Genomic DNA, 27,088 nt, shown 5'->3' on the forward strand with positions numbered 1-27,088 from the left:
TCCTGAAAACAGCCTCAAATTTTATACATCATATTGTCAGTGAAAGGCAGTGACATACCCTCCCTTGACTCCTGCTGTATTGGTAACACCAGGGCTGACAATGCTGAGTAGAAATGTGTTCTGTGCACGCTGCATTGCCTAAAATCTCTTTGATAGTTTAGAAAAGCTGGATAAACTTACTTAGTCAATTTAAATTGAAGGCAGCTCTTTAGCATAAGATTTGCTCATTTTAGTTCTTCCAGGTATTTAGGATCTCTGTACTGTATTGGTCTAACAAAGATCTTAAATATAAAAATTTGACTGGTAGGAATTTTTGCTGATAAAACTCCCATAAAATTCATCCCCACCAGCAAATTTTTCCTATGAGGGTCGGAGCGGTGCTTGCAACACCTATTTTAGGGTTAAGGATTTGACCAGAGGGCAGAGTGGATCATAGAACACAAAGGCTGCATGGTTTTCAATTAGACAAAAGGTGTAAAGCTAAACTCCGTGCAGAGACCTTCATTTTTTTTGCAAGCACACATATTTTCTGGTTTTACATGGATGACTGTGAGTGTGTATTTAGCCACATGGGTTATTAAATACAGCTAATGTAATGGCATTTGCCTCCTTTCCAGAGGTTACCCACACCACATTATTTCTCAGGGGCTTTTAGTTCTCTCTTCCTATTATTCAAAACACCTCAAACAAGCACTCGAGAGCAGATCCCCACCAGCAGCAAAAATGTTGATCAGCACAAGGACCACAGCTAAAGCTTCCTTAGGGTTGTGGCATCTTTCTGCCTGTCAGGTGTGGTTCTGGTAGCCAAACAAAAAATCCTTGTTCATCCTATTTGAATGTTCGTTGTGGAATTTATTAGCAAAATTTTACATAGCTCTAGCCACTTTCTGACAGATTATAATATGAGTTTCCAACCTTCTCTGAGCTCTCATCTGATGCACAGTAGAAATACACTGAGTTAATGTGCTCCACTGTTGTTTGCTGCTTTTGACCAAACCTAAAATATCTTCAGTTAATTTCAGTCATGCTTACAAGATAGCCACTTTTGATTCTGCTGCCAGCATTGTTTTGTTGTGCTGCCTCTGCTTGGTACAGTGCATCAGATAAATGGAGGTGTAGAACGTTCAGATTTTTTCAGTGAAGTCAAAGAATACTTTATACCAATTGATGTAATTTCAGAATGATTGAATGTACTCCGTTTCTCATAAATGCCTATTAATTTTGTGTCTAACCCTGTTGCGTTTTGAATGATCCGTTGCATAACTGCAATCAGTTAAAACTCTGACAAACTGCAACCATTTTAATTTACTCTAAACTCCGAGTGCTTTTTCCAGTGGTTTAAATTCATTAAAATTAAAATGAAGGAGGAAGATCTGCTGAAAACAGCAGTTCTCCATAAGGGAGAACAGTTCTCCATTACTTCCAGAGCTTGAGTTTATTTGGTGGACACAGCGATCACAAGATTAGGAATCACCTCCATTGCAGAGCTGTAGCAAGATTGTCTTCACATTTTGGAAAGGCTTTTGTTAGGATGGGGGGTCAGACAGGAAAATTTAGGATGGCTGAGTAAAACAGTAACAAAAATTCAATCTTAATTTTGGGGTGGAGACCAAAGGGAGGGAACAACAGCCATTCTCTAAGGCCATCTCCTGCTCAGCATGTGCCACATGTCTCCCCACAGCCCCCTGCTCGCTGTCTGCTTTGCTGCCTCCTGTGGAATCCCAGGAATTGCCCTGCTCACACTGGGAGTGAACCCTCTCACCGGGGCCCTGGGGGCCTTCAACATCTTCCTCTACACGTGCTGTTACACACCTCTGAAGAGAATGAGCATTGCCAACACGTGGGTGGGAGCTGTTGTCGGGGCCATTCCCCCCATCATGGGCTGGACTGCAGCTACTGGGAGTCTGGATGCTGGTGAGTATAAAACCCTTTCATTGGGGTGAGTGGTTGTCAGGGTAACGAACCTACTCAAAAGGCAGTAAACTTTGTTCTTTATGTTCTTGACCTGACTAGGCCAGGTTGGAGCAGCTTGCAGCAGCCTGGTTTATTTGAAGTTGTCCCTGCCCATGGAAGAGGGTGGAAAGAGATGATCTTTAAGATCCCTTCCAACCTAAACCATTCTGTAATCCTGTGTAAGGCTTCGAAAGCAGCTAATTTTGGTAACATTTTCCTTACACAGGTATTTCTGGGCAAAACTGAGCTGATAAAGCAGCATGACCTATTTAGTATGTGTTCTGACCATCTTAAAAAAATCCAGAAGGCAAGTAGCATACTTGGTGTTCACATAGGAGAAAATGTTATATAATTTCAGGATTGAAACCATGTTCAGGATTAAAACCATATCCAGTAAGATCCAACTTGCAAGGGACTTGCAGTCAGAAAATTCCTAGATGTGTTTTACTGTCTTTCCACAAGCCAGAAAATATCCTGGGATGATTATTTTATTGGTGTATTTCTTAATTACCCATTGCTAAACTCTGAGTTACAAATGCTCCTTCACCCCTCCTTAAAAAGCAAACGAAGATTTCTATTTTAGTAGCTGTGAACCATTTTTACATCCCTTGTAAAACACTGATGTCTTCAGCAGCTCAACTCTGACACAATCAGGCCTTGTTTTTCCTGCCAGCTAGAAAATTAAGAATCAAAGTGGCTCCACAAACTTATAGTCTGAAGCAACTAATGAAGTGCAATTAATAGGTCTGTTAAGAGTTGTTTTAGTGCACACTCATCTCACAGGGGGGCATATTTAAGTCTTGAATAATACTTTCAACAACAAGGCTTTTAACCAGAAATTATCAGAATTTGTGCAAAATCTGTTCTTTATGCACTTCCTAATAAAAGTCAGTTTGAGCTGGCTTTGTGTCCACATGTTCCCACACAGATCTAAACCAGAGCAAGGATGGAAGGTGTTGTGGGTTTTTTTTCATTGTGTGCTGCTTCTATACAAATATTTGCTTCTCTGAAAGTTACTTGGACCTAGAAATTTTATGTAAGAGTATGTATAGTGTCTTGTGCTAAGGCCTGCATAACAGACATAGTTTGCAGCTCTGTACTTAAGAAGAGAAGAGGGAACATGACAGAAAAGGCATTGAGGGGATGGAGCTTGTCCGGGGAGAGGAACAGAGATGGGGAAGGGGCTGGAGCAGCTGAGGGAGCTAGGTGGGGGGCTCAGCCTGGAGAAAAGGAAGCTCAGGAGGGACCTTCTGGCTCTGCACAACTCCCTGACAGGAGGGGGCAGCCAGGTGGGGGGCAGGCTCTGCCCCCAGGAAACAAGGGACACGATGAGAGGAGATAATTTCATATCATTCTGACTGCAGATACTTAGACCTTGACATTTTGGGGGGATTTCTGTGATGGTTTTACCACTTTATTGCGGAGTTGGTGTCCAAAAATGACTCTCATGTGCCTGTGCTTTGCCTGCACAGTTCAGCCTGGAGGAGCTGGAGTGCAGAGCTGCATGTCTCCAAAAGCCCTTGCTGTAGAGGCCAGTGAAAGCCCAGCAGGTTAAACTGGCACTGATTGTCATTATCTTTAATTTGTCAACTTGCTCTTTGAGACCTATTTCGCAAAGAGCAAAGCTGTCCCTGAACAGCAGCAGAGAGGGCAGCAGGGAACCCCACTGGTGGCCAAGTAATTTCTTCCTCTCTAACTTGCAGCTAAAATGTGGTTATGTGTCCCTGTGCCAGCTCTGCTGTGAAGGCAATGATGCCACCAGTGGAAGATGCTAACTTTAAACCACCCGAGCAGAATTTGTCAGAACACCATAATCTGGTACATAGTGTGTTATGTATAGCTAAAACTTTTAAAATCACCTCCCAGTCTGTGTCAGGGAGGCCAGGCGGCTTATCTAATAGAGAAATAAATGTTATTGAGCTGATACTGGGGTTTGTAATGAAGCACACTGGGGTAGAGTCCTGAAAACAGGGACTGGAATGTAATATTTTAGTGCATTTCAGTATCAAATGAAAACAAAAAAAAAACACAACACAAACCCTACAAACACTTTAACAGAGAAAAGAAATAACTAGAAGAAAATGATGGCATTGTAGACTGTGATTTTCAGTGTAAAACATTCTACTTTTGCAATAAGTGAGTTCAGCCCCCTGGCAGCATCGTGTGGAGTACAGGCATGCATCCGTACACAATGTGCAGACCTGTGTCCCTTCCCTAACCAGCCTGGTCTCAGTTGTTGAACTCATTATTAATGTGTAATTAATGTGGAGACTTAACCTAGTTCTAGGTAGAGGTGTGAAAATGCCTTTGCACCTCATTTTAAAAAAATCATTCTACTTGATAACAAAGAGGAATGTGAAGGAAGGGAGGCAGGAAACTAATGGGAAGGAAAGTTCTCACCGCTGAAGTGGTGGGTTTTTGAGTTTACATTTTCCTGTGGATTTCCTCTCCTTGTAATCTTTTCACAGCAGCCACATTGTTGTACATGTTGCTGGTTATAGGGAAAACAAAATTTAAGTGTAGCCCTTTCATTACCATTTGTGGGGGGAGCTAAGTGTTAAACTGTTGTTTGTAACGGTTAGGACAGTCGTGTCTGCTTCCTTCAGGAGTTTAGTGACATGGGTGCTGTGAGATATCTTGGCCTTTGGGAGAGTTGGGGATGGTGCCTTAGAGAGTTGAAGATGGTTCCTTGTTTCCAATTCCAGAGCTAATAACAAAGTATCTCAGAGTGGAGCAGCCTTGTTTTAATTTGTCCTCATTTTGTTTATGACTTTTAAAGATGAATACCTTCTCAGTTTCTTGCACCAGGAAAAAAATACTGTGTATTTACAGATAGAAATCTGGGACCCTGATATTTCCAGTGATGCAAATACTTGGTGTAATTTATAGAATAATCATAGAATCATAGGATGTCTTGGGTTCATAAGGAACCTTAAGGACCATTGTGTTCCAATCCCCTGCCATGGGCAGGGACACCTTCCACTAGACAAGGGTGCTCCAAGACTCATCCATCCTGGCCTTGGGCACTTCCAGTGATGGGGTAGGCCACAGCTGCTCTGGGCAGCCTGTGCCAGAGCCTCACTGCCCTCTGAGCAATTTCTTACACTATACATCTTTGCAGATCTCCTGGTACTTCCCAGGAATGTTTGGTTTCATTTCTGCCCCAATAGGTAACTTCAACTGTATGCTCCTAAGGCTAATTGAACATCCCACCCCCATCCCTGGATTTTGTGCCAAAGTAATGTAGGGAAAACCTCCCATTTCAAAAGCAAAAGATAAGATTATCTCTGGGAAGATGTGGAATTCTTTGTTGTGGGTTTGGAGGGGGTTGTGTTTTTATAATGGCAGCTGTTTGAAACTGATGAAAGATGGGGAATGTTAACATTTCCTCGCTGGGGGAGTGAGTGCAGGTGAGATGGTCAGAAGTGCATGATAAATGTAATTTATCACAAGAATATCACTGCCACATATCTGGGGTATTTATGCAGAACTTAACTGCCAGCCTGTGATCTGCAGTAACACGTCTGCTTCCTTGAAAGCAGATTTCATTGCTCCTCCTTGGGACTATTTGTTTCTGAAGAGATTTGTTTTTCTAGTAAATCAAGATACCTTGAAATTATTTTGCAAGGGAAGGACTAGCAGGAAAATAATGACATTCACTTAAAACCTTAAGTGATAGCACAGAGACAGGAAGATAAGTCAAACTTGGCAGTGTCCCCTGTTCTGTGCCAGATCCCCCTCCTGCATGGGATCCACAAACTGAAGAGCTCCTGGCTGTGCCACAATGCTGCTGAGCTTGTGTGCAGAAAGAAAGAAACAGAGCTGTTTATTTTGGTTGTAAGAGCGCATACATGCTTTAAATTATCCTCACACTGCTGTTCTCCCTTGACTAATGTCCATTTAAACTTGTTATTTTTAGTTAACAGAACACTGAATCTGGAGTAGATTCAAATGCCACAGCCAGGAATTTCTTCCTAATATCAAATCTAAATTTCCCCTCTCTCAGTTTGAATCCGTTCCCCCTTGTCCTGTCACTACATTTCCTGATATAGAGTTGTTCTCAGGCTTCCTTGTAGCCCCTTCAACCCTGGAAGCTGCTGTGATGCCTCCACACATCTTTCTCTTCTCCAGCGTGAACAGCCCCAGTTCTCTCAGCCTGTCCCCATAGGGAAGATGCTTCAGTCTCCTTATCAACTTTGTGGATTCCTTTGGTCTTGCTCCAAAGGACATGGTCCCATGTCCTTGTTATGCTGGGGGCCCAGGAACTTTTGTGCTTCTTCCACTGACCGTGCTCCGCTCAGGCTGGATCCCGCCGGTGAGCAGGATGGGTGTCGCGGAGCGGAGCAATTTGGTGCCACGGAGTTCATACAAACCACCCAGTGAGATGGAAGTGACAAGCAGGGCTCCTCTACCTAATGTGCTTATCAGCTAAAGAGATTTATTCTGAATAGGTGGTGGCAGAGCAGATAAGGGCCCTGACAGTGCAGCAGACATTGCAGAGCCGCAGTGGCCCAGGAGCCATAGGTATTACTGCACCAAAGAATGTTTATCCAGAGAGACTGTTTAGTTTATCAGATGCTCCACTCCTGGTCTCGTTCCCCTGAAAGACATCTTGTACTGATTTTCATTCATTTTTGGAAATTTAAATAATTCCTCAGGGTATGGAATTTATAGACTCAGTATCAATTGTAATCATGTGGAGGCTGATTTTTAAATTGCCTTTACTTTGTAATTCAAATTGTGTTGTATGGTAGACATTAATTATGTCAGCCAGCATCTATTTACAAAAGGGGATTTAAAAATGGGCAGTTCTTATCAGCTAGTGACATTTGGCAGATGGATGGTTTCAGTAACAAAAAAAGGAGAATAGGAAAGAGGGGGGGCCTGTGCCCAACCTGCCAAAGGCTGGAGTCTCTCATACTTTCCCTGGTGTAGCAATGGTCTGCCAGTAGGAAGGAGAGCAAAACAACAGCTTAATTGCACACAAAATTAGCTTGAAGATCTTTGTGTCCCTTCCAGTTAAGCACTTGGAGCTTTCAGAGCCTCTTGATGTGGGAGCAGGTCTGGGAGCCAGCCGCCAGAGCAGGGCAGCTCCAGCATCCACTGCCGGAGGAGAGGAGGCTCCGGCTATAAACTCCCACTGGTAAACTCAGCTTTTCAGGGTTTCACTTCCCAGATGAAAGAGCAGAATTTGTGGTCTGTTCCAGAGGAAACTGAGATATTCATGTCACTGACATTTGAGACTTGGAGCTGGGGGCCCAGGAGTATGCTTTGTGGGGGTAAAAACTGTAAAAATGAGGCAGAGGGACAATACTAGAGAGCAGCTGGTCTGAATTTAGGACAAAAGCCAGTGGGCTATTTTTTTCTTCCTTTACATCTTCATAAGACACAAAAGAAATGGCAGGTCCACTGCTGGGGCACCTGGGGACTGATCCCACAAGTTCACAGTCAGTGTGCCCTTTGCCTGGTTCTCTACCCCATATGTGGCTGAAGGGGTAGCCCTGAGCCCCTGGGTATGAAACACAACACCCACAGAGAAATCAGGATGGGGGCATCTGCAGGAGCAACTCCCACCCTTGGGCTAGTGACAGCCCTGCCAGAGCCTGAAAGAGGTGGCTGATGAAGAGCCCCTGCATGGCTCTGCAGATTTGCAATTCTCTGCTGAGTCTGGTCCTTTGGTAAATGCTTCCTAAATGTATTTGCAAAGGACTGTATTTTCATCTTACCCAACAGGCTCTTCTTTTATGGCATCTATTGCTGGGGTTAACTAAGGCAAGTTATATATGGTGTTGTTTTCTCAGCCTTGCCTGTGTAATGAAAGGTGTTTCCCTGTGAGGCTTTTGGCTGCAATAACCTGTTGAGTGTCACACAAGAAATGCACATGCCTGTGTGTATCCATACACACACAGCTTTTTTCTATGTGGCGAGCATACCTGAGGACATCTGGCTTCCTTCTGTTAAAGGCAGAAGCCAGGAACACTCTCTCAAGGTGAAAAATCCCACAGGCAACCTCATTTCCTATTCCTGGTGGATGCTGAGGATCCTTTAGTTTTGCAAGCCAAACACACGGCCAACACCCCCTTCTCTTTCAGTGCTGCTGCAGAGGAGTCCATTGCAGCCCCTAGATGCTCCTGCTCCATAGGCCTTTTGTGCCATCCTTCAAAAGAAACAGCTATTGAAACCCCTGACCGTGAAGCTTTTGAGTTTTCCTCGTCGCCCTTGGTTTCCACAACGGTGTAACCTTGGAGGGGCACAATGTGGGCTGGGCCATGCATCCCACAGTGACAGCCGGGACCATTGTCCCAGCCCAGGGACCTTGTGTGCAGCTTTAGAAGTGATACTTTCTCTTTCTCCTCTCAAGGCTGCTTCGCCACTCTAGTGACATCCAGCACAAGCAGTAGCATCTACTTTTGTTTTCCAGTGGAAGCAAAAGTGCTGATTGTTGTCTTGCTGTGGTGCTGATGTGGGTAAAGTAGAGGGAAATGGCATAAGTTTGGTTAGGGTTAGTGTCTAGGTAATTCCCAAATGTCTTGATGTTTGAGAAGGCTGCTTAATTGCAAATTAGGATGTAAATTTTGACAAGCTAATCCTGTTCCTAATTCTAAAGACAGTGGGAAGAATTAAGTGGCTGGTAGCATTTCTCTTCAGAAGGGGTGATATCAGGACAGTATCTTGAACACTTGTAACTGGAGATCCGTTGATTTAACAGTTATTTTCCATCACCAAAACAAGCTGAAGCACAGGCAGTAATGATTATACCTTCCAGCTCTCCTTCACAAACAGAAAATGCAACCAAGAGCTGAACAAACCAGTCCTTCTGGATCAGGACATCACAGTGTGTTCTGGGCATGACTCTCCAAACCACTGTGCATCTTTGTACCAATACTCCCAAACAAATCTGTAAGGTTGCGTTGAACCTGAAGTGGGCAACTAGGCTTTGACAAGATTTTAAAATCTTTCTTTACCCCCAGAATTGCTCACAGTTGCAAATCTCCAGGGAAGACTACTGTGTTAAACTTTTGAATGAGCACAAAAGAAAAGACAGAAAATAAAGGGTTTGGACGTGTATTCTCTACATTTCTTGTGAATGTAACATCCTGTGAAACTTACATAGGACCGTGGTAAAGAGTTTGGGACAGGTTATGTTAAAATTTCTTGTAGAAAAGGTGGAAAAGGCCGCCTGAGACAGCACGGGTGCTTGCAAGCAGGTGGATACAGCTGGACCAAGTCAAATCTCTGAGCTCTAATCTACCTTGTCTGGGTTAAAGAGGAGTAATTTGTTCAACATCTTTTAAGGGAAGAGAGCCAGTTGTGTGCTATCAAGTAAAACGGTGTGTGGTTGTTTCCTGACTATGATCCATTAAGAGGCTGAGCTTACACTGCCAAAGCCTTCCCCTCCCTACAGCAGCCAAACCCATACCCGTTTCCTAGAGACAAAAGGCCAGTGCTTTCCTCTCTTAAGTCACAGCTACCAGTGTCTGGAAGTAATTTTAAAATTCCTTCACATTATTCAAGGCAGAAGAATTACTAAAATTGTGCTTTAAGCAAAACAGCATTCTTAGGTTGCCAAGGCAGTAAACACCAGCTTTGGGAAATGCAGTTAAGATTTCAACATCTGTTTTGGAGCTGATATTTAACTATTCCATGTTTATTTTAATGCCTGGTTGGCCACTTTCCTGTTATACATATGCAGCACCAGAGCAAAGACAGAAGGAGCAAGTCTGTTCTTGAACTGATGCTACAGGTAGCTCCCGTTCGTTATTTTTTTTGTTTAATTGATTAAGTGAATAGGTGTTTGTCCTGTCTGCAACCTGAACATGATCTGAGAGCTTTGCAGAACCCTGTGAAGTGGGAAAGCACTGTGTGTTCTTTACAGTACAATGAGAAGGGCAAGAAGAGAGCACATGCTGTTCCTCTGCAATGTGTTTTCAGGAACATGGTGTTGATACAGCAGTCCCTGCAGATAATCTGGGATGTTTGTCCTGACTTGTGTGGACAGGCCCATGTTCACCTGCTTTTCCAGGCTGGCTGGACTCTAGCTGATCCTGCTCCTGAGTCTGGAGGTTCCACCAACACACACTGTGCTCCAGCCTGTGCCCTCCTGTAGTTCAAGGAATTTTCTTTGCTGGAAAAACCTGTCTTCAGAAATTTTTTGAGAGTTTCAGCTGGACCAATTGCAAAGTGTTGTGCCTCATTTAAGCTGAAATAATCCATCTCTGGGTGAAACCATCTAGTTGGCACATGTGGCTCCATGTGCCAACTGGACAGGTATAAAGCTCTTTGATGATGAAAAGCATTGCCAGCATTAAAGAGGCATGTTTCAAATCATTGCTTAAGAAAGTGGCATCCTCAACATGAGACAGGCAGAATTCAAACATTATTTCTGCCCTTTAGTGGTTAAGAAGGTAAGTTTGCAGTCCTCAGGTTGCTCAGTTTGCTCACAGTTATGTTGGCACTGATAACTCAGCAGCTGTATGCACTTACTCTTTCTTGAGTAGATGTTGTATGCACTTGAACACTGTCCTTTATGGGACATGAGAAGTTTGGGCAACAGGCATTTGATCTGGAGCTTTTAATCACTGTGTCACTAATGTTGGTATGAGCCCAGGGTGGGCAGGACAAGGAGCTGTTGGTACCTGAATGCTCTACTCTCCCCTCCAGATGTTAACCAGTGGTCAGAGCCCATATTCTGCAACGACTTACACCTAAAAAACCATTTTCCAGCCTCCTCCTCTTAGGGGCTTTTGCTGCCCAGAGACTTAGTCTGGCTCCTGCACTGACATTGCTCTCTCATCTGAGATTTGGACAATCCAGCAAATGAGTTTACCATAAACTGCTCTAGAAGGAACAAACCATGAAGTTTGAATCAAGATTTATGAAGAGTCACATGGCCTTCTTAACACCTAAAAGAGCAGAACTTCAGAAGGGTGTGCTTCTTCCTCTTGTAGTTCTGAAAATTAGACTGTCAGCTGCTGCAGTTTGCAAACCCAAAGTGACTAGTTGTTTTTGGAAGTCTCATCTCACAATTTTTTCGAAATCTTACCCAAATTTATTGAACTGTAAAACATCCAAGTGGTTGCTGAATGACTGAAATTTAGTGTCCTGTTTGTTTTAGGAAGAGTGCAATTTATAAAACTTCAGTATTTCACTAGATGAAAATATATTTACAGAGAGAAAGAACCATTTTCTACCTTCTTCAGTGCCAGCTGACATTTTTGCTCTATCTTACATATTAAAATAAAATAAAAATCTCAGCTTGTTCTTGTTTATTATAAAGGAGGTCTATTACTATTTAAATAAATCACGAAGAAGAATTTAAGAAAAGAAATAATAGCTTAACCTTAAAATTCATGAGGAATAATAAAACCTGTTATTTATCTTGAGCTCTTTGTGTGCTTTAGGACCTACCTGGTTCTCTGCGATCCTGGAACTTTTGAGAGGATTTAAGACAGTGAAAAGAGATGAAGGAATAGGAACTCAGGAAGAAGATATTTTATTCCTGTTTTGCACACAAGAGTGAAAGAGTTCTGGACACCTGGGCCTTGTTTTTTTTAGGTGGCCATTTTTTTCCAAAATCAAACAGGACTGATCTGACAACTTACGGGGATTTCTAAGTGTCTGCTGCATCTGTCCCTGGTTCTCACACTCAGAGAAAATAATTGGTCAATAAATGGGCTCAATTGCAGCAATTAAAAATTTGGTCAAAAAAGACTAGGGAGTTTGGGATACACACAAGTCAGCAAGGTACTTTTGGTCTTGCAGTTTATGAGCCGTTGCAGAAAAGCACACCGATCTGAGTTCCTGACAGTCTGCCTGTTCTCAGATGTCCACAAGCTGTGGAGGACCAAGAGACCCCAAGGTGCTGGATGTCCCTGCGTGTCCCTGGGTCTCCCTGGGTCTCCCTGGGTGCTGGCTGTCTCCCGCTGCCCAAGCAATGACTCTGCTCTGACAACCAGCTTTGCTTTTGTGAACCCTGTGCCAGGTCCATGTGTTCCAGTTGGGAACAACCTTGTCGGAAACTCTGTAGAGAAAAGGGAGATTTGCAATGATTAAGCTGAGTTCCCAAACTGTTGGGAACAGCACAGAGGCCATAGAGTAGATCAGCTCTGTTTAGAACCAGATTAGTCTCCAGAGTTTGTCTCACTGTAATATTGCTTAAAAACACTGCTGACTTAATTATGACATAGTTAACATTCATCTAGTAATTAAGGAGTATTACAGTGTCTGCTCTGGGCTTGACAGGATTCCTACTGTGAGCTCATTTGATTCTGAGTTGTACTGTACCATGTGTCGTGCTTTGTAAGTCATCAGTCTTACATGGCACTTAAAAATCTCTGACAACCCGACAATCTCCACCTAGGTCAAGGAAATTACAGGATGTCCCAGCACATGGGAACCAAACAAAAAGATTGGGTCAGTTAAAGTCCTCATAAAGGGCTATTAAATTGTTTCACTGTTCAGCTTCTCTGTAAAATATCAATTATCTCAATGGTTGTAATGTAATCAGAGTAATTAAATTCCAAAGGCTTGCATGTGAAAACCAGAGCTTTGTAAATGGGAATCCAGCCTCAAGTATTTTAGTTGGTCTGTTTGTGTTTAAAAGTTTCTCCAGATGACTTTTTTTAATGGTGTCATAGTTAGGGAACTGTTAAAGGCCTTTGTGTGTTTGAGGTTTAGGGTGTGTTTTGAGCTCGGATGCGCACAACATTTGAACAACTGTATAAGCAAAACCTGCGTTGGAGCCGAAACACAGGGACAGGCACGGGTCTGGAGCCGTGGGAAGCAGGGACAGCCTCTGCTCCATGTCTTAGGCCCTGGCTTCATCTGCCTAAGAGTTGTTAGCTGATGGGTAATTGTAGCTTACCTTTACCTAAGTTCTGAACAATGACAAGCTAGTGTCTCTAAAGCACTTCAGATGTGATACTTGAAAAATACTGCTCTCTTAGGTGTAGCACATTCAGGATCTTGCCTCCATTAATGTGGTTTACAAGAATAGGAAAAAGCTACAGAGTGACTTATGACAAGAACATTTTCCCTGTTGTGTCTCTGGATGTAGAGAGAACTGCTCCTACAGTAAGTTTAATTTTGGTTTATTTCAGCAGAGCTGCTCCCTCAGGTTTCAGCAGAACTGAATCAAATACTGTTATCCTAGGGCCAAATTGACTTTTCTGGCTATGATATTCTGAAATTATTGGTAATTTTGGGGTACATCATTTTCAGCTGTCTTAAACTGTTCCAATTGGGAAAAGGTGCTAACATCCACATCCAAAAAAAAAATCTACTTTAGAAGGATTGTGTAGCTGGATTTGAAGCATTTTGGGCCACAGACCAGGAAATGGAGTAACCTTATTGTGGCCTTCCAGTACCAGACGGGGCCTAAAAGAAACGTGGAAAGAGACTATTTACACGGGTCTGGAGTCGCAAGGGGAAATGGCTTCACACTGACAGAGAGCAGGTTTAGATTAGATGCGAGGAAGAAATTCTTCCCTGTGAGGGTGGGCAGGCCCTGGCACAGGGTGCCCAGAGAAGCTGTGGCTGCTCCATCCCTGGAAATATCCGAGGCCAGGTTGGAAAGGGCTTGAAGCACCCTGGTCTAGTGGAAGGCGTCCCTTCTCATTGCAGGGGGTGGAATGAGATGATCTTTGAGTTCCCTTCCAAACCATCCTGTGATTCCCATGAAATCACCCGGAATTTGTGGCAGACAATGTTGTTGTGAAAGCTGCACACCCAAGATATGTGTGTCTATCTTTGTGCTTCATGTAATCAATTTCCAGAGGTACATACTCACTTCAAGGAGTATTTGTTACTCGTTTGAAAAAGCAGTGAGATGTGTCTTTTGCACCACTTCTGCGTTTATAAGCTACTGGTAACCTGCATGAAGTCTAATGGAGAGTTCCTTCACTGGTGATAAGGGAGGGAGAAAAAAAAGGCAATTTTGCAAACCGAGATTATTACTATTTGCATGACAGCACCAGTGTGAGTTGTGCTGTTAGAGACAAGAACTAGGCATGCACAGCTCCAAGAAATAGATGGAGAGGAAATCTGATCCATGAAGCTGTTCAGAGGACACAGTGACTTGGGCTCTGTCAGAATTGCTGGAGAAGAATTTGCTGCTTCTCTCAGGTCATTAAGGTAACTCTGGATGCATGGCTCCATTTGGAGAAGAAGTTTCCATAGAGAATGAGTTCATGGAGGCAGGCAGCTACAAAGCATTTTAATGCTAGAGCAGAGGCTTTGGGAGCTGGGTAAACAAAAGGAAAACCCGGGAATACCCATAACATTGCAGCAGCCTTGGGGGATTTCTTTTGTGTCTTCAGATAAAATTAGTGAAGGGAGCTTGGTCTGAGGTCCTCCTGGAGGCTCACTAAAATTAGCGCATGAGCTGCTTCTGCTTCAATAAACCCTGTACTGTGTTCCAGGAAGAGCTGTGGAAATGTGGTGCTTCCATAGCTCCTTTTTAAATGTGAAAGTATTAAATTGGTGTGAATAGGGTTACTTGATCAAACTGATTAGAAGTTTCTGCAATTGGTTTGAAGGAGTAAGTTCTCCATCTACTGATAGTTCACTAATAGCTTCTGCCAGTTCTGCCCCTTGCCCAGGTCCATGATGGAGCTTGTGCTCTGCCAGGAGCAGTTCCCTCCCCCATGCAGTGGGCAGACAGAGGGCTTGGCCTAGCTCCAGCCTACCAGGGTGTGGTGTTCCCCAGGTCTCAGGGGCAGCAGTTTGTCCTCCCTGTCCTCTGTCACTGAACTGGGCTCTCTGTGTCTGGTTGATGCAACCACTGCTCTGCCCACTAGCTTTTTTCTTCTCTGGACACACCAATTCAGGAACCTGAGAGTAGAATCCAGAGGCTCCCAGGAATACAGTCTCTTGCCCAATTTCGCTTCATTCCCACCGGTCTTCCCTCAGGTAGAGACAGTTGGTGCAGGAACCAATTAGCAGTAGTTCTTTAGAAGGAAGTGACTTACTGAAATGCTTTTCAAATTAAGTGCTCCAAAACCAGATTAACCACCAAGCTCCAACCCTGTGTGAATGCCATGAAAACCAGAGGTTCCTTATCTCATGGGGCTGCCGTGTCCCTGTACAGAGCAGTGCCATCAGTGTGCAGTGTCACTGGTGTCACAGGTGAGTAGCACTGCCCTCCTGCAAACAGGGTGTGACATCTGAGATCTGTGTGTGGCACTTTCTGCAGGGACCATCTAACACTCTCTCTCCCACTGCAGGTGCATTACTCTTAGGAGGGATCCTCTATTCCTGGCAGTTCCCTCACTTCAATGCCCTCAGCTGGGGTCTGCGGGAAGATTACTCCCGAGGAGGATACTGTATGATGTCTGTCACTCACCCAGGGCTGTGCAGGCGCGTGGCTCTGCGGCACTGCTTGGCCTTAATTGGACTCTCAATGGTGGCTCCTGTCCTCAACATCACCACATGGACTTTCCCCGTCATTTCACTCCCTATCAACCTCTACATCTCCTACCTCGGCTTTCGGTTCTACAGGGATGCTGACCGCAGCAGCTCCAGGAAGCTCTTCTTCTGCAGTTTGTGGCACTTGCCAATGCTGCTGCTTGTCATGTTCACCTGCAAGAAATCAGTCCTGGAGAAGGAAGACAAAGGTGATCTACGTGGGGGAAGTCATGAGATGGCTATGGAAATTAGATTGCCTTAAATGTCAATACCTGTCATTCTCATGACATATCAAGTAGTATATTTTAGTGATTGCAAGGGGGAATCCTGTGGCAATCTGTTTGAAGAAGAATCATTGTGCCTAGCAACCACTTCATGTGATAATTTCTGGGGTTTTTTTAAAAGGGAATAGTTAGGAGAGCTTAAAGCATTCAGAGTCTTAGGCCCCTTAATTCATCACAGGTTATGATTTAGCCTATGCCAGAAGCACATCACTTTGGGATGGCTTTCCTAAGTCCCTGTGAGTCATGGTCTCTGTCTTCATGGGTAGTTGAGGTAGTTAAGTTAGGAAATCACATGTGCACGTGTGCTGCCATCAGCACTGGCAGCCTTGGTGAAGCCATCAGGAAGTGACCAATGAATGATTTCTCACCATTCTCCCCAAGCACCCTTTCCTTTAATTGAAACTTTGAAGGACATGCAAGGGTGAACTCTTCTTCTCTGAATCTGTGCCATCCCTGTACTGGTATTACACCAAAGCCCTCAGTTTTGGGGGCTGTTTTCAATCAGCTAGCTGCTCTTCCCAAGGTTCCCATTCACCTCAGTAGATTTTTAGCTCTCATGCACCTGGCACAGTGCTAAAGGAGTGAAGAAAACTGTCTTTCAGCACAACACACACAAGCATTTAAACAGCTGTCCTGTAGCATATCCCTTGGATACACTGAGCCATTCTACTGTATTTCCATCACAGGGAACTTCTGACTCCCGTGTGGTTTTATGTCATTAGTGTTTGAACCCTGTGTGTCAGATCTTCAGCTGGTAAAAACCACCATCACTGTTTATGGCAGAGAGGCTGTGAGTTGTGGAGGAGGTGAGAAGCATATCCCAGAGCTGGGTGGTTGTAAGGCTTTTCCATGTTAATATGTCTCATGCCAGCCCATTGAGTCGCAGCATCCTTAGACGCGCTGTGGACTGGCACCAAGAGCTTGAGCTGTGTTTAATGTCACAGTGTGGGTGGCAGCTAGGAAGGGCTTCGCTTTGGGGGTGATTGATAGGTAAAGAAACACATTTTACAGAAAAAGGGCTGGGGATTTTAATCTTAACAGAATGTTCACTTGCTGATGCAGCCAGTGTCTCTCCAAAGCAATTATTGTGGATGGTCTCCCGAGAAGAGTGCATTATCCCTGTTAAATGATACACTGAAGAACATTTCTGGTCACAGTTTAACATGCTTTTGATCCTGCTGCTCAGCTGTGGATTGCCCTCATCTTGCCTGGAGCTGACTGTGACCTCCTGGTGTGCTCCCAAACAGAGCAACATCTGGGGCAGGCAGAGACAGTGGTGATAGTTCATTGTGGTAGTGCCTGTTATGACTTGATGTGTTTTCACGCCAGGATTTCTTTCCCATGTGTAGAGGGACTGGACAGCAGGATGAGCACTGATCCAAAGGTACAGCAATACCTGAAAAGGAAGACACTGTCTCGAGCTTGTTCTCAAATAAAGCCCCTCAGGAGATGTCACAAATCTTTCACCACAGGTGTGTCACACTGACATAAAACCTTCCCGGGCTGCTCTCATGGACCAAGCCTGGCTCTTGGTCTCAGTTATGCTGGTGTAACTCAGGAGTGACAGTTTAACCTCTGTTTTCTGGCAGAGGTGCTTGCAGGAGCAGGGCCACCTGTTTCCATGGCTCTTAAACAATTGCCTGCAAGATTTGGTGACTTGAGTGATTGCAGGTGACAAGATGGAGCTCCCTCACTGTCTGACAGACTCCGTTGTGCTCTGCGTTGTCCTCTGTGGGGGACACTTTGTGGAACTGTATGGAAACTGTGCAACTCCTGAATTTGTTTTAAAAATGCATCCAGTTTTCTCTGCAATAAAGTGCATACTGTCCAAAAAGAGATGAGTGCTCCAAATCTGTTATTAACTATTCACTTCTTGTTGAAACTCTGTTTGAGTTCAGTTAATTGCAAAGGTATTTGGTAGTTTTGGGGCACTTCTCACAGCAGCAATGTTCTTGACCACTGAAAGAGTAAGGACAGCTTGTGAAATACTGATTTATTGTGCAAGCAGCACACTGAAAATAAATCACATGGGAGTGAATGGGGTTTGTGCGAAACCAAAGAATTTGGTCAACCTTTAGGTGGGAGATGAGCCTAAAAAGAGCAGATGGCTCACAAAAATCACCGATTTTCCTCCCAGAGGCAGGAAGTGGTGTTGAGACAGGAGGGTTGTGGGTTTCTCCTAAGTCATTATAGAGCCAGGCTTCAGATGGCCAGCAATTCTTGGGTGCTGCTGAGGAATTCCATTCTGATTAAAGGTCTCAAGGACATGCCTGTGGTTGTGTTCTGAAGAGAGTAATCTTCATTTCTTGGGCCAAAATGTGTAACATTCACAGGGTTCAGGGCTGTGTAATAATCACTGTTTAGGAGCTTAGTAATAATCACGGAATGTCTGTAAAATGCAGGTCACTGGGTTGCACCAGGATCTCCACACCCAGTGGGTCTGGCCTTGAGGGAAAGCATGGCTTTAGAATCAGTGTATCTGATTTAAATATAATATCTTATTTAAATTTCTTATTTAAAAAGAAGTACTTTCTTTACCTAGAAAGTATTCTCAGCCCTGCTGCACATTGGCCATGTGTCAGGTGTTCATATGCTGCCATTTTACTGCCTTTAGGAAATTTTGCTGTTGCATGTGCTTTGCAAACAGGCACCTTGCCAAAGTGAAGGCTTAGGAGACGGATATTGCAGTAGGTGCTCTCAGGTCTCTTTTTCAGTATTGCTGGTGCCACTATGGAAAATGAAAAATCCTGAACTCCAGTCTGCCATCACCCAAGGGTGCTTGTGGTCCCTGTGATCCCCCAGGATGGACTAATGCCAGCCATTCCCCCTCCAGCACTGCTGATATTGCTGCCCAAATTCTGCAGGGAAGGAGGCTGGTGAGGTGCATGAGGTGCCTTGCTGGGATGGCTTTGCACAGGAGATAAACCTGGGCTTTCTGCATTTCTGTGCTGGGCTGTGCAAACATCAGGCTTTGAGGACTCCTTGAACCTGGAACAGCAGTAGAAATGCAATGTTGTTTTTCCCTTATCCCATTTGGATAATTTGAATATGGTTGGTTGTCACCTTTATCCTGGTTACTCAGGAACTCCCAATGAACTGGTCCTGCAGAATCACAGAATGGTTTGGGTTTAAAGGAGCCTTAAAGACCATCTTGTTCCAACCCCCAGCCATGGAATACCTGTTCTTTATGTGGTAGTGAAAAAAACGGCAGTGGTGTGTGGTATCCCTCCTGGCCCTTGGTCTGCTGGTAGCTGAGAGGGTCCCATCTTGGTGTTACTGTCACAGGAGGCAACTCTGCACCACCAGAAGCCTGTACTGTAGCTCATGGAGGAATCTGAACCAGTGACTCAAGAGGACGAAGCTGGGTTTTGTCTATTTGGACTTTAAATATTTTGTGTGGTTTTGTAGATAAAACAGTAGCCCTGAGGCTCAGGAGATCTTCATTCTTTCCAGATCTCTGTAGAAGAAATGCACTCCAGCTGTAAAATAGCTGACCTGAGCTGTTCCCTCCTCCTCTTGTTGGAGGAGGGAACAGCTCAGGTCTCTGTCAGCCCACACCCATTGCTTTGAACAGCCCTGCAAGGTGAGTGCTGGGTAAGGCTTTGAGGAGTTGCATGGAGGCTGGGTCCCCTCCTCTCTCCTTTGCCCTGACATTCAGCAGATCATGGAGCACAGCAGTGGCCTGGCAGGGTGGTGTGGGGAGCTGAGTTATGTGCCTGGGAGTTGCCCTGTACTCTCAGGTTCACAAGGAGCCCCAGGCCTTGTGTGAGCTGTGTGTGGTACCTCAGCAGAGCAGGTATCCTGGTACCCCTGCCAGGGAGGCATCCCAGCACAGCAGGCATCCCAGCACAGTAGGCAGTTGCTGGTACAAAACGCTCTGCTCTTTGTTCCAGCATGAGTGAAGAAACCCAATCCCTGTGCTCACAGCACTTTTCTTTCTCATTTCCCCCACTGGGCTTCCTTTTTCTCACTTCCTGTATCAATCTCTGATATAATCTGCCCCAGCAGAGTCACACATTCACACTCTCCTGGCTCCAGCAGCATTTCCCACTCAGCCAGGCCATGGCATTTCAAGGCTTACACAAAACACATGTCCTTTTCAGTTTTGACAGTCCCAGAAGAGTAGGAATGGAAACAGTGATACTGTTAGAAATCATTATCATTACAGATAGAAAGCATGTTGTCCTAGTTGCTCTCCAGAGTTGATTAGATAGTTCCTCTTCCTTGGAAATTCAGGGTGTCTACAGAACACTTTGCTATTAAAACAGAGATATCAGCACTGTTTTCCTCCAAGCAGCTCTGCTGGAGGTGGTAATTCTATATGGTCCATTGCAGTCTGTCCCCAATGGCATTTTGAGTCATGGAATTTCTTAACCAGGCAAAGAGCCAGTCCCAGTGAGGGCTCAAGGGATGCAGGATGCCACTTGTGCTGTCTGTGAGACCTTGAGTCAATTATTTGCCTCTTGGTGCTGCAATTCCTTCTTCCCATCATGGCAAGACCAGTGCTGGAGGGCAGGGCTTGTCCCCCAGGAGAACGTGTCCAGTACTTGGCCTCCCCCAAGATAAGTCAGAGTCTGCTTCTAATGTTCGTCATCTCCCAAATAGGGTTTGGGAGGGTTAACATGGGGTTAGTTTGGAGTCAAAGGCCTCATCTGTGCTGGGAGTTCAGAAGTGTCATCAGTGGTGACCCTCCTCCCTGAGATCCCTCAGACTGTACCCTTCTGGATGATTCCGTTGATGTTTTTTAGTCCTCTCTGAAATAAAAGTACTACGGGATTCTGTGGCTCCAACAGGAGGTCTAGTGAGCTGCCTTCCGAACCCTTCTTTCTGTTCACAGAATCTCAGAATAGCTGAGGTTGGAAGAGACCTCTGGAGATCATCTCATCCAATGCCCTGCCAAGGCAGGGTCACCCAGAGCAGGTGACACAGAAATGTGACCAGGTGGGATTGGAATGTCTCCAGATAAGGAGACTCCACACCTTCCCTGGGAGTTCCAGTGCTCTGCCACCCTCAGTGGAAGTAAGTTCTTTCTCATATTGAAGTGGAACTTCTTGTGTTTTAGTTTATGGCCACTGCTCCTTGTGCTGTCACTGGGCTCTACTGAAGAGTCTGACACCATCATCCGTCACCTCTGTTTTTTCTGCTTCCAGACTTTACCTGTTTGTGCTGAAGATTTTCCAGATTGGGTCAGCACTTTGGGCTACTTTCCAGTATTTCAAAAAAGTACAGTTCATCTGTTTCACAGAACGGAGTTGGCAAAACAAGCTGTTTTCCCACAACGTGGAGATGTTTTCCTACCGTTCCTTACCAGTTCTGGCACCCCCAGGTCTTGGAGCGAGAACTGATGATTTGGCAGCAGGCTCAAGTTGGCGCATTAAACCATTCTGGGAAGGTGCTGGGTGTTTTTCCCGGTGCCTGAAATGCTGTGGCTCCCAGATGCTTGTTTGAGCATTGCTGACCCTTCCTAAGAGATGCTTTGCGTGTGGTGGGCATGGACTGTACTGGGGAGCTGGTGAGGAGCTGCAGCCATGGTGCATGTGCTTTGGGAGAGAACAAGGACTCAGAAAAAGTGCTAGAAAGGAGGATGCCTGACTCTCACCACAAGTGCTGGAACAGCTCTAAATTCATGCCTGTATTCTCATTTTTGTAGGACACGTGACTCAGCCTTGCCCACTGAGTAAGTGGGGTACCCAAAGAGAGGTTTCCATGTGTCTCCAAAGTGTGGGCAGCCCTCAGGACTGGGGCTATTTGGCGGTTGAGGTTTTTCCCCTGGTTTTGCTGTCCCAGATGCATCCCATGGTCCTTTCTGCCCCCTGCTCCCCTTTTTAACACTTTCTATTGTAATTACAGATTCCTTTGCATACATTTTTTTCATGGAATGTGTGCTGTAACGCACATTGCCTGTGCCCCTCAAAACTAGTAACACACATTGCCTGTGCCCCTCAAAACTAGTTGTAGTCAGAGCCAGACTCTCTGTTCTTCAACAGAAATGCAGACTTTGGGGAATTACCCTGGGTGATTGGAAAGAGCAGAGATCTGATCTCCCACACTGACCTAACTGTCCCTAGCTGGGATGACTGGGAACATCTTGCATATCTTCCTCACCCATAAAGCAAGTAGGAAGAAGAGGGAAAGAGTCATACCTGCGAGTAAGGTGCACAGAGACCAGACCATGCTGCCAGGGGATCTCCCAGCATGGCAGGACAGGCTCCAGCACTGAACTTCTTCAGGCACTCAAACCTCATTTGCAAAGAAGTGTCTGGCCCGGAGATCCATCTTTTGGTAGTAATTAAGGCATTTCCGCAGTGCTTCCAGGGAAGCTGCTGGACAGCATCCAGACTGGGAAAAGGAACCGCCTGAGTTTATCAGCTGAATTCCAAGGTTTGGATGGATATTCCTGCTGCCAAGTTGCCAAGGCCATCCCTGTACTGAACCACACCCAACAGCACTGAAGGGGAATTCAGGCATGCCAGGGGTAAGCAGGATGGCTGGGACCACACAGTCACCCAGCAACAGAGAGCAATATTATTTAGGTCTCTTCTCCCTCGTCTGATTGCTCTGGCCTGGTTGTTGCGTTGCACTTGACTTTCAGCAGGGGCAAGGACTGGCAGGAGCTATCAATAGGTTGGGAGTGAGGCTGATTAACCCTCCTCGCTTCAAAAATGAGGATTGGGAAGAGTGTAGTGGAAGCATCTGCAGGCAGATGTTCCCATGCCATCCTATGCTGCTCAGAGCTCTGCACAGGGTGTCGGTCGACCTCCACCCTGTGGGACCCCATGGACCTTGGCTGGACCAGGCAGAGTCTCCAGGGCTGTCGACTGACAAACGCTTCTGTTTTGGGGTGGGAGGGAGTCTGTCCCCTGCGGTGTAACTGCTGCCCGGCGGGTCTGGTCCCCTGGAATCAGCCGGCACTGCGTCCCACGCTCCTGCCGGGAGCAGCATCGCTGGGCTTCCTGCAGGGATGGCTCCGTGGGGTGTCTGGAAGGTGCCCGTGGGGGAGGTGAGGAGCCATCAGGAAGTGCAGCGGAGCGAGGTACCTGCAGACCTGAGCCTTGGTGGTCTCTGTCTCTGGAGCCGTGACAGTGCCAGAGCCGCTGTCGGACTACAGAGCTCAGAGCTCTGGAGACGGTCCAGAGCCTCCCGCCGCTTGTGTGCCTTTCTCACAGTGGGGACTGCAGGAGGGCCGCGCTGGACAGACGGACAGAGGGACAGGGATTGCTCCGCGCGGCTGTCGGGATGTGCGGCCGAGTCTCGCTTGGCCGCGGTGACGGGCACTCCCTCTGTCGACTTCTCCCGAAGTTGCATCCTTTCATCCAGCAGTGTCCCTGGCTCTGGTAATAAATAGCACCTTCCCTAATGTCTGTAGCCCTCACTAAACCACAGACCAGACTGATTATTGCTGCTTTTGTAGCCTTTGCAGAGCTGTTTTTATTTATAATTGCACCCCGCTGGTCTGTTCATAATGATTTTCCCGGCTGCATCCCATGCGGTCCACTGCTGCAAAGCCACATTTTCATAGAGGCTGTTGTTGGTTTTAATCGCTTGTTATTTGGATGATATATTAATAGCAGTATCTCTGTGAAGCTTTAGAGTGTTTTCTTTTCCAAAACATTTACAATAGAATCTAAGTGTTAGCCCTAAGAGCACATGTGTTTCCTTTGGCTACCTCCTCCAGCGATGAATCCAATTAACTGTGTGCTCAGTGGAGAGCCTGTCTCGCCCCGTCCTGTCCTGCCTTGTCCCCAGAGCCTCTCCTGAACCTCTGTTTAAAAGGTGTTTGGGACCCCAGTGGGAATAAGGGTGCTTGAAAGGCACCGTATGGTTGGAGGAGCGTGAACTTGTAATTGCCCATGTGCAGACTGTAGGAGGCTGTAATAATCCCAACTGTACTTTGCAGATGTTCATTTGTGTCTTGTGTTCTCCTAAACCCCAAATAACCCACCACACTTTATTTCCCAGAGAGGAAGGGTGATGAGGCTGGGTGGTTTGATGCTCTTGGGATGAGAAAGCACTAGTGAAAACAGAAGTAAAACCAGAGCTGTTGCCTCCTGAGTATCCTGAGTCTGTGGGTGGGGAGGAGTGGGGTGATGCTCTTTATTTTAGCCATTTATGGGGGAAACCACCCCCCCAGCAAAACTTGTCTTTGCTGGAAGTGGTTTAAATGGAACACTTAACGCACTGGGACTGGTGCCTTTAATTTCATTCAGAAAGCGACTGTGAATGGATTCTTCACTCACTTCAAAAGGCTGTGGCAGTGTGTCCACTGTGGTGCAGATCATTCATGGACACTACAGGAGATGTTTTCACATCTGCTAGGTCCATGCCTGCTCCTTTCAGTACAGTTACTCCCCTTGCTAATAATTGTCTGTGTTCTGTCATCTAGAAAGGGACCTTGTGTTCCTCCCAGGTATTCTAATGCTAATTTGTTTAGTTAAAAAGAAGAGGCTAAACAGATGTGAACCATTTGGTTAGGATGTAGTTCATTTGTTAGGAAGTGCAAAGGATTCTTGGCAGGATATTAAATATTACCTTGGCTGATCACAAACACTTCATATTTCAAGAGAGGAAGGGAGGTAGGGACTCCACTCCATAAATCAGCCTTTTCAAAGAAACAGAAAAAGGCAAACATTTGATAAATCTGTGTCATTATACTTAGAGATCAAAGGGGGTTTTACATATGTATTTATGCAACTGGCAACCCAGGAGACAATAATAACAAACATAGATCTCTGACAGCTTTACAAAAATAAAAATTAGCCGGTTCTAATCTGTAATTATCTGGGAACTGTGTGAGGTAGGAGGTTGCTCGCACTAGAGCTTTGCTGAGACAGTGAGCAAATGTTAAGTCATTCATAAATACATCAGGAAGTTGTGTGGGCAAGAGGTTGCCAGAGCCACTGGGTGGTAGCAGGGCACGGCCACTGCATCTGCAGCCCTGGTTTTATCCACAGAGCCCAAATTAGGCAGGCAGGGGCTACCAGAGCAGGGAAAGCAGCATTTCCCCTCTGAGCCTTGATGAAAATCATTCCTTTATGATGAAAATACAGAGTGATGAAAATATATAGTGATGGAAATATGTAGTGATGAAAATCATTCCTTGATGATTTTTGAGCAAATTGTCTACAAGGAATTTACCTGAAGAATCCATGAAAGCAGAATTTCCATCCGTGGGGTGTCTCCTGCTTGGCAGTAACATGGAGTTGGAGCTCCGTGTCTGGTACCTTCCATAGCCTCACATGGCATTGTTGGCCTGGATGAGCCCTCCCACTATTCCCAATGGCTGGTCCACTCTGTACAGCTCAATAAGTACAGGACTGGAGCCAGAGGCTCAGGTAAGTCATGGAAGAAGGAGAAGAAGCCTGAGAAGACCCCTGTAGGGGTTTACAAGCAGCAGAATAAGAGAAAGACTAATGGGGGCTGCAGTGGGTATTGCTTTAATCCAGGGCAGAGGAACTGAAACTTCTCCAAAGCAGCAAGTGCCATCACATCACCCAAAAAAAGGTGAAATCCAGTTGTGTTAAAATAATTTCATGGACAAAGCAATGCAGCCACAGAAATTAGAGATGGAGAAGTAGGATGATGTCATCCCTCCTTCCTTCTGGCCAGTTACTGGGCTGATTTCCTATTCTCTTGTGCTGGTTTAAAATCACTTCAGCAACTTGGTTTCTGCCTGTTCTCATGGGAAACTTCCACAGTCTATAGATTTCACTGATAGGAAACTCTTCTTGACAGTCAGACTGTATTTTCCTTTACTCAATTCCATCACATCACTCCTACTTATGCCTCCTTGGAGCACCCTAAACGCTCTTCTCCATTGAAGTCAGTGCAGTTATGTGAGCAGTAAATTTGGCTTATGGCACTTGGAGAAATAGATATTAAAACCCCAGGGACGAATTAGGGAGCAAGGGGAGGGAGGGCAGTGGAGGAAAGGAAATGGTTTCAGGTTAAGAGAAACAAGATCTCCTCTTACATCTGTGTAGCAGTGCTGCCCATGGCCCTGGTGGGAGCCTGCCCAGGACAACACAGCGGGACACTGTGAGAGGCAGCAATGTCCCTGGGGTCTCCCTAGGTTGTTCCTAGGATGTCCCTGCTCAGTGGTGGGGTTACGAAGCCACAGCAGAGGGCTCTAAGGCAATATGTGGCACTTGGACTTGGGTACAGAGAGGTTGCATAAAGCCCTGGGCACTTGCCTTGCCAGTAGCTGAGCTGTTTTGAGTCCCAGTGGTGGTACCCACAGTCACCCCATGGCCTGTCTCCCCCATCTGGGATGGCCACTGCCTGCTGGTACAGCAATCCTGATCCAAGAACACTCACTGCAAGCTGCACCTCTGCAGGTTATATCTATGCATCTTTTAATAAAAGCAGAATAGAAAAGCTGCCCAAATGCATTCAAGCTGTAAGTTATGTGATTGCTGGGAGAATACTGGCTAAAGCACTGCCATGGAATGTACAAAAGCCCCATCCCTGGAGAATGGTGGAGCAATTTGGTCCTGGAAAGGAGGGTCTCACAGCTAATGGTATTGTGGCAAGGATCTTCTCAAACAGATTCTCTTAGTCTGCCTTGCAGGACCTGTTGTGTTGGGTTTGGTTTCTGTGTGTTACTCCCATAATGTGGACTGTGGCAAATCTCACCAGGAATTTTTATGGGCTGAGATTTCAGAAAATACAGCACGACAGAAGGTGCAGCAGATTGAAAAGCCAACTCATCAACAAAAAAGGCAAATCGTAGTATCACAGAATAGCTCGGGTTGGAAGGGACCATTAAAGGTGATATAGTCCAGCCCCCTGCCATAGATAGAGACTAGACCAGGTTACTCCAAGCCCCGTCCACCCCGGCCTTGAATGTTTGCAAGGATGGGCCATCCACAGCTTTTCTGGGCAACCTCAGACTGTGTTCTATCACCCTGATTGTAAAAAAATTCTCCCTAATATCAAATCTAACCCTGCCCTCAGCCAGTTTAAAACCATTATCCCTTGACTGGGCTGAAAGGTTTGTCCCCACCTTTTTTATAATCACCACTTAGATACCGAAAGACCACAATAAAGTCTCCCTGGAAACCTGTCTATCCACGTATCTGGGGATAAAGAGGAGAAAAAAATGACTGAGATGCCCCCAATACCATGATGCCCCCAGTGCCTGGCCCCCAGCTGGCGTCTCCCTGCAGCCGTGGGGGGACAAGGCACATGAAATCCCAGCCTGGAGGTGAGTGTGCAGCACACGGAGCCCACGGGAGCCTCCCCGGGAGTGCCGAACGGGCCCGCAAAAACTCGCGGCCCCGGTGGTGCGACCCCTCCAGCCGCCAGCCAATCAACGCGCCCTCCGCTTCCTTGGCCCCGCCCCTCTTTATTATGCGAGAACCCGCGGCTGTGATTGGCTGAGGGCTCCGCCCGTCCCCCGGGCCCGCGCCCCGCCCCCGCGGCTCTGCCTGCGCTACCGGCAGCGGGCG

The 27,088-nt window shown here is 45.8% G+C and overlaps 1 protein-coding gene across 3 annotated transcripts in view; it reads left to right on the forward strand.

Moving 5' to 3' along the window:
* LOC132336796 (protoheme IX farnesyltransferase, mitochondrial) overlaps positions 1 to 17,475 on the forward strand; it is a 92,367-nt gene extending 74,892 nt beyond the window's left edge. For all 3 annotated transcript variants that reach the window (XM_059864667.1, XM_059864666.1, XM_059864668.1), the window contains 2 exons: positions 1,682 to 1,914; positions 15,177 to 17,475. In XM_059864667.1, coding sequence (XP_059720650.1) covers positions 1,682 to 1,914; positions 15,177 to 15,619 — 676 coding nt within the window. In that variant the 3' untranslated portion in view covers positions 15,620 to 17,475. The remainder of the gene's footprint in view (positions 1 to 1,681; positions 1,915 to 15,176) is intronic.
* The last annotated feature ends 9,613 nt before the right edge of the window (positions 17,476 to 27,088 follow it).

This window comes from Haemorhous mexicanus, chromosome 20 (genome assembly GCF_027477595.1).
Source record: "Haemorhous mexicanus isolate bHaeMex1 chromosome 20, bHaeMex1.pri, whole genome shotgun sequence".
In the NCBI taxonomy this organism is placed as follows: domain Eukaryota; kingdom Metazoa; phylum Chordata; class Aves; order Passeriformes; family Fringillidae; genus Haemorhous; species Haemorhous mexicanus.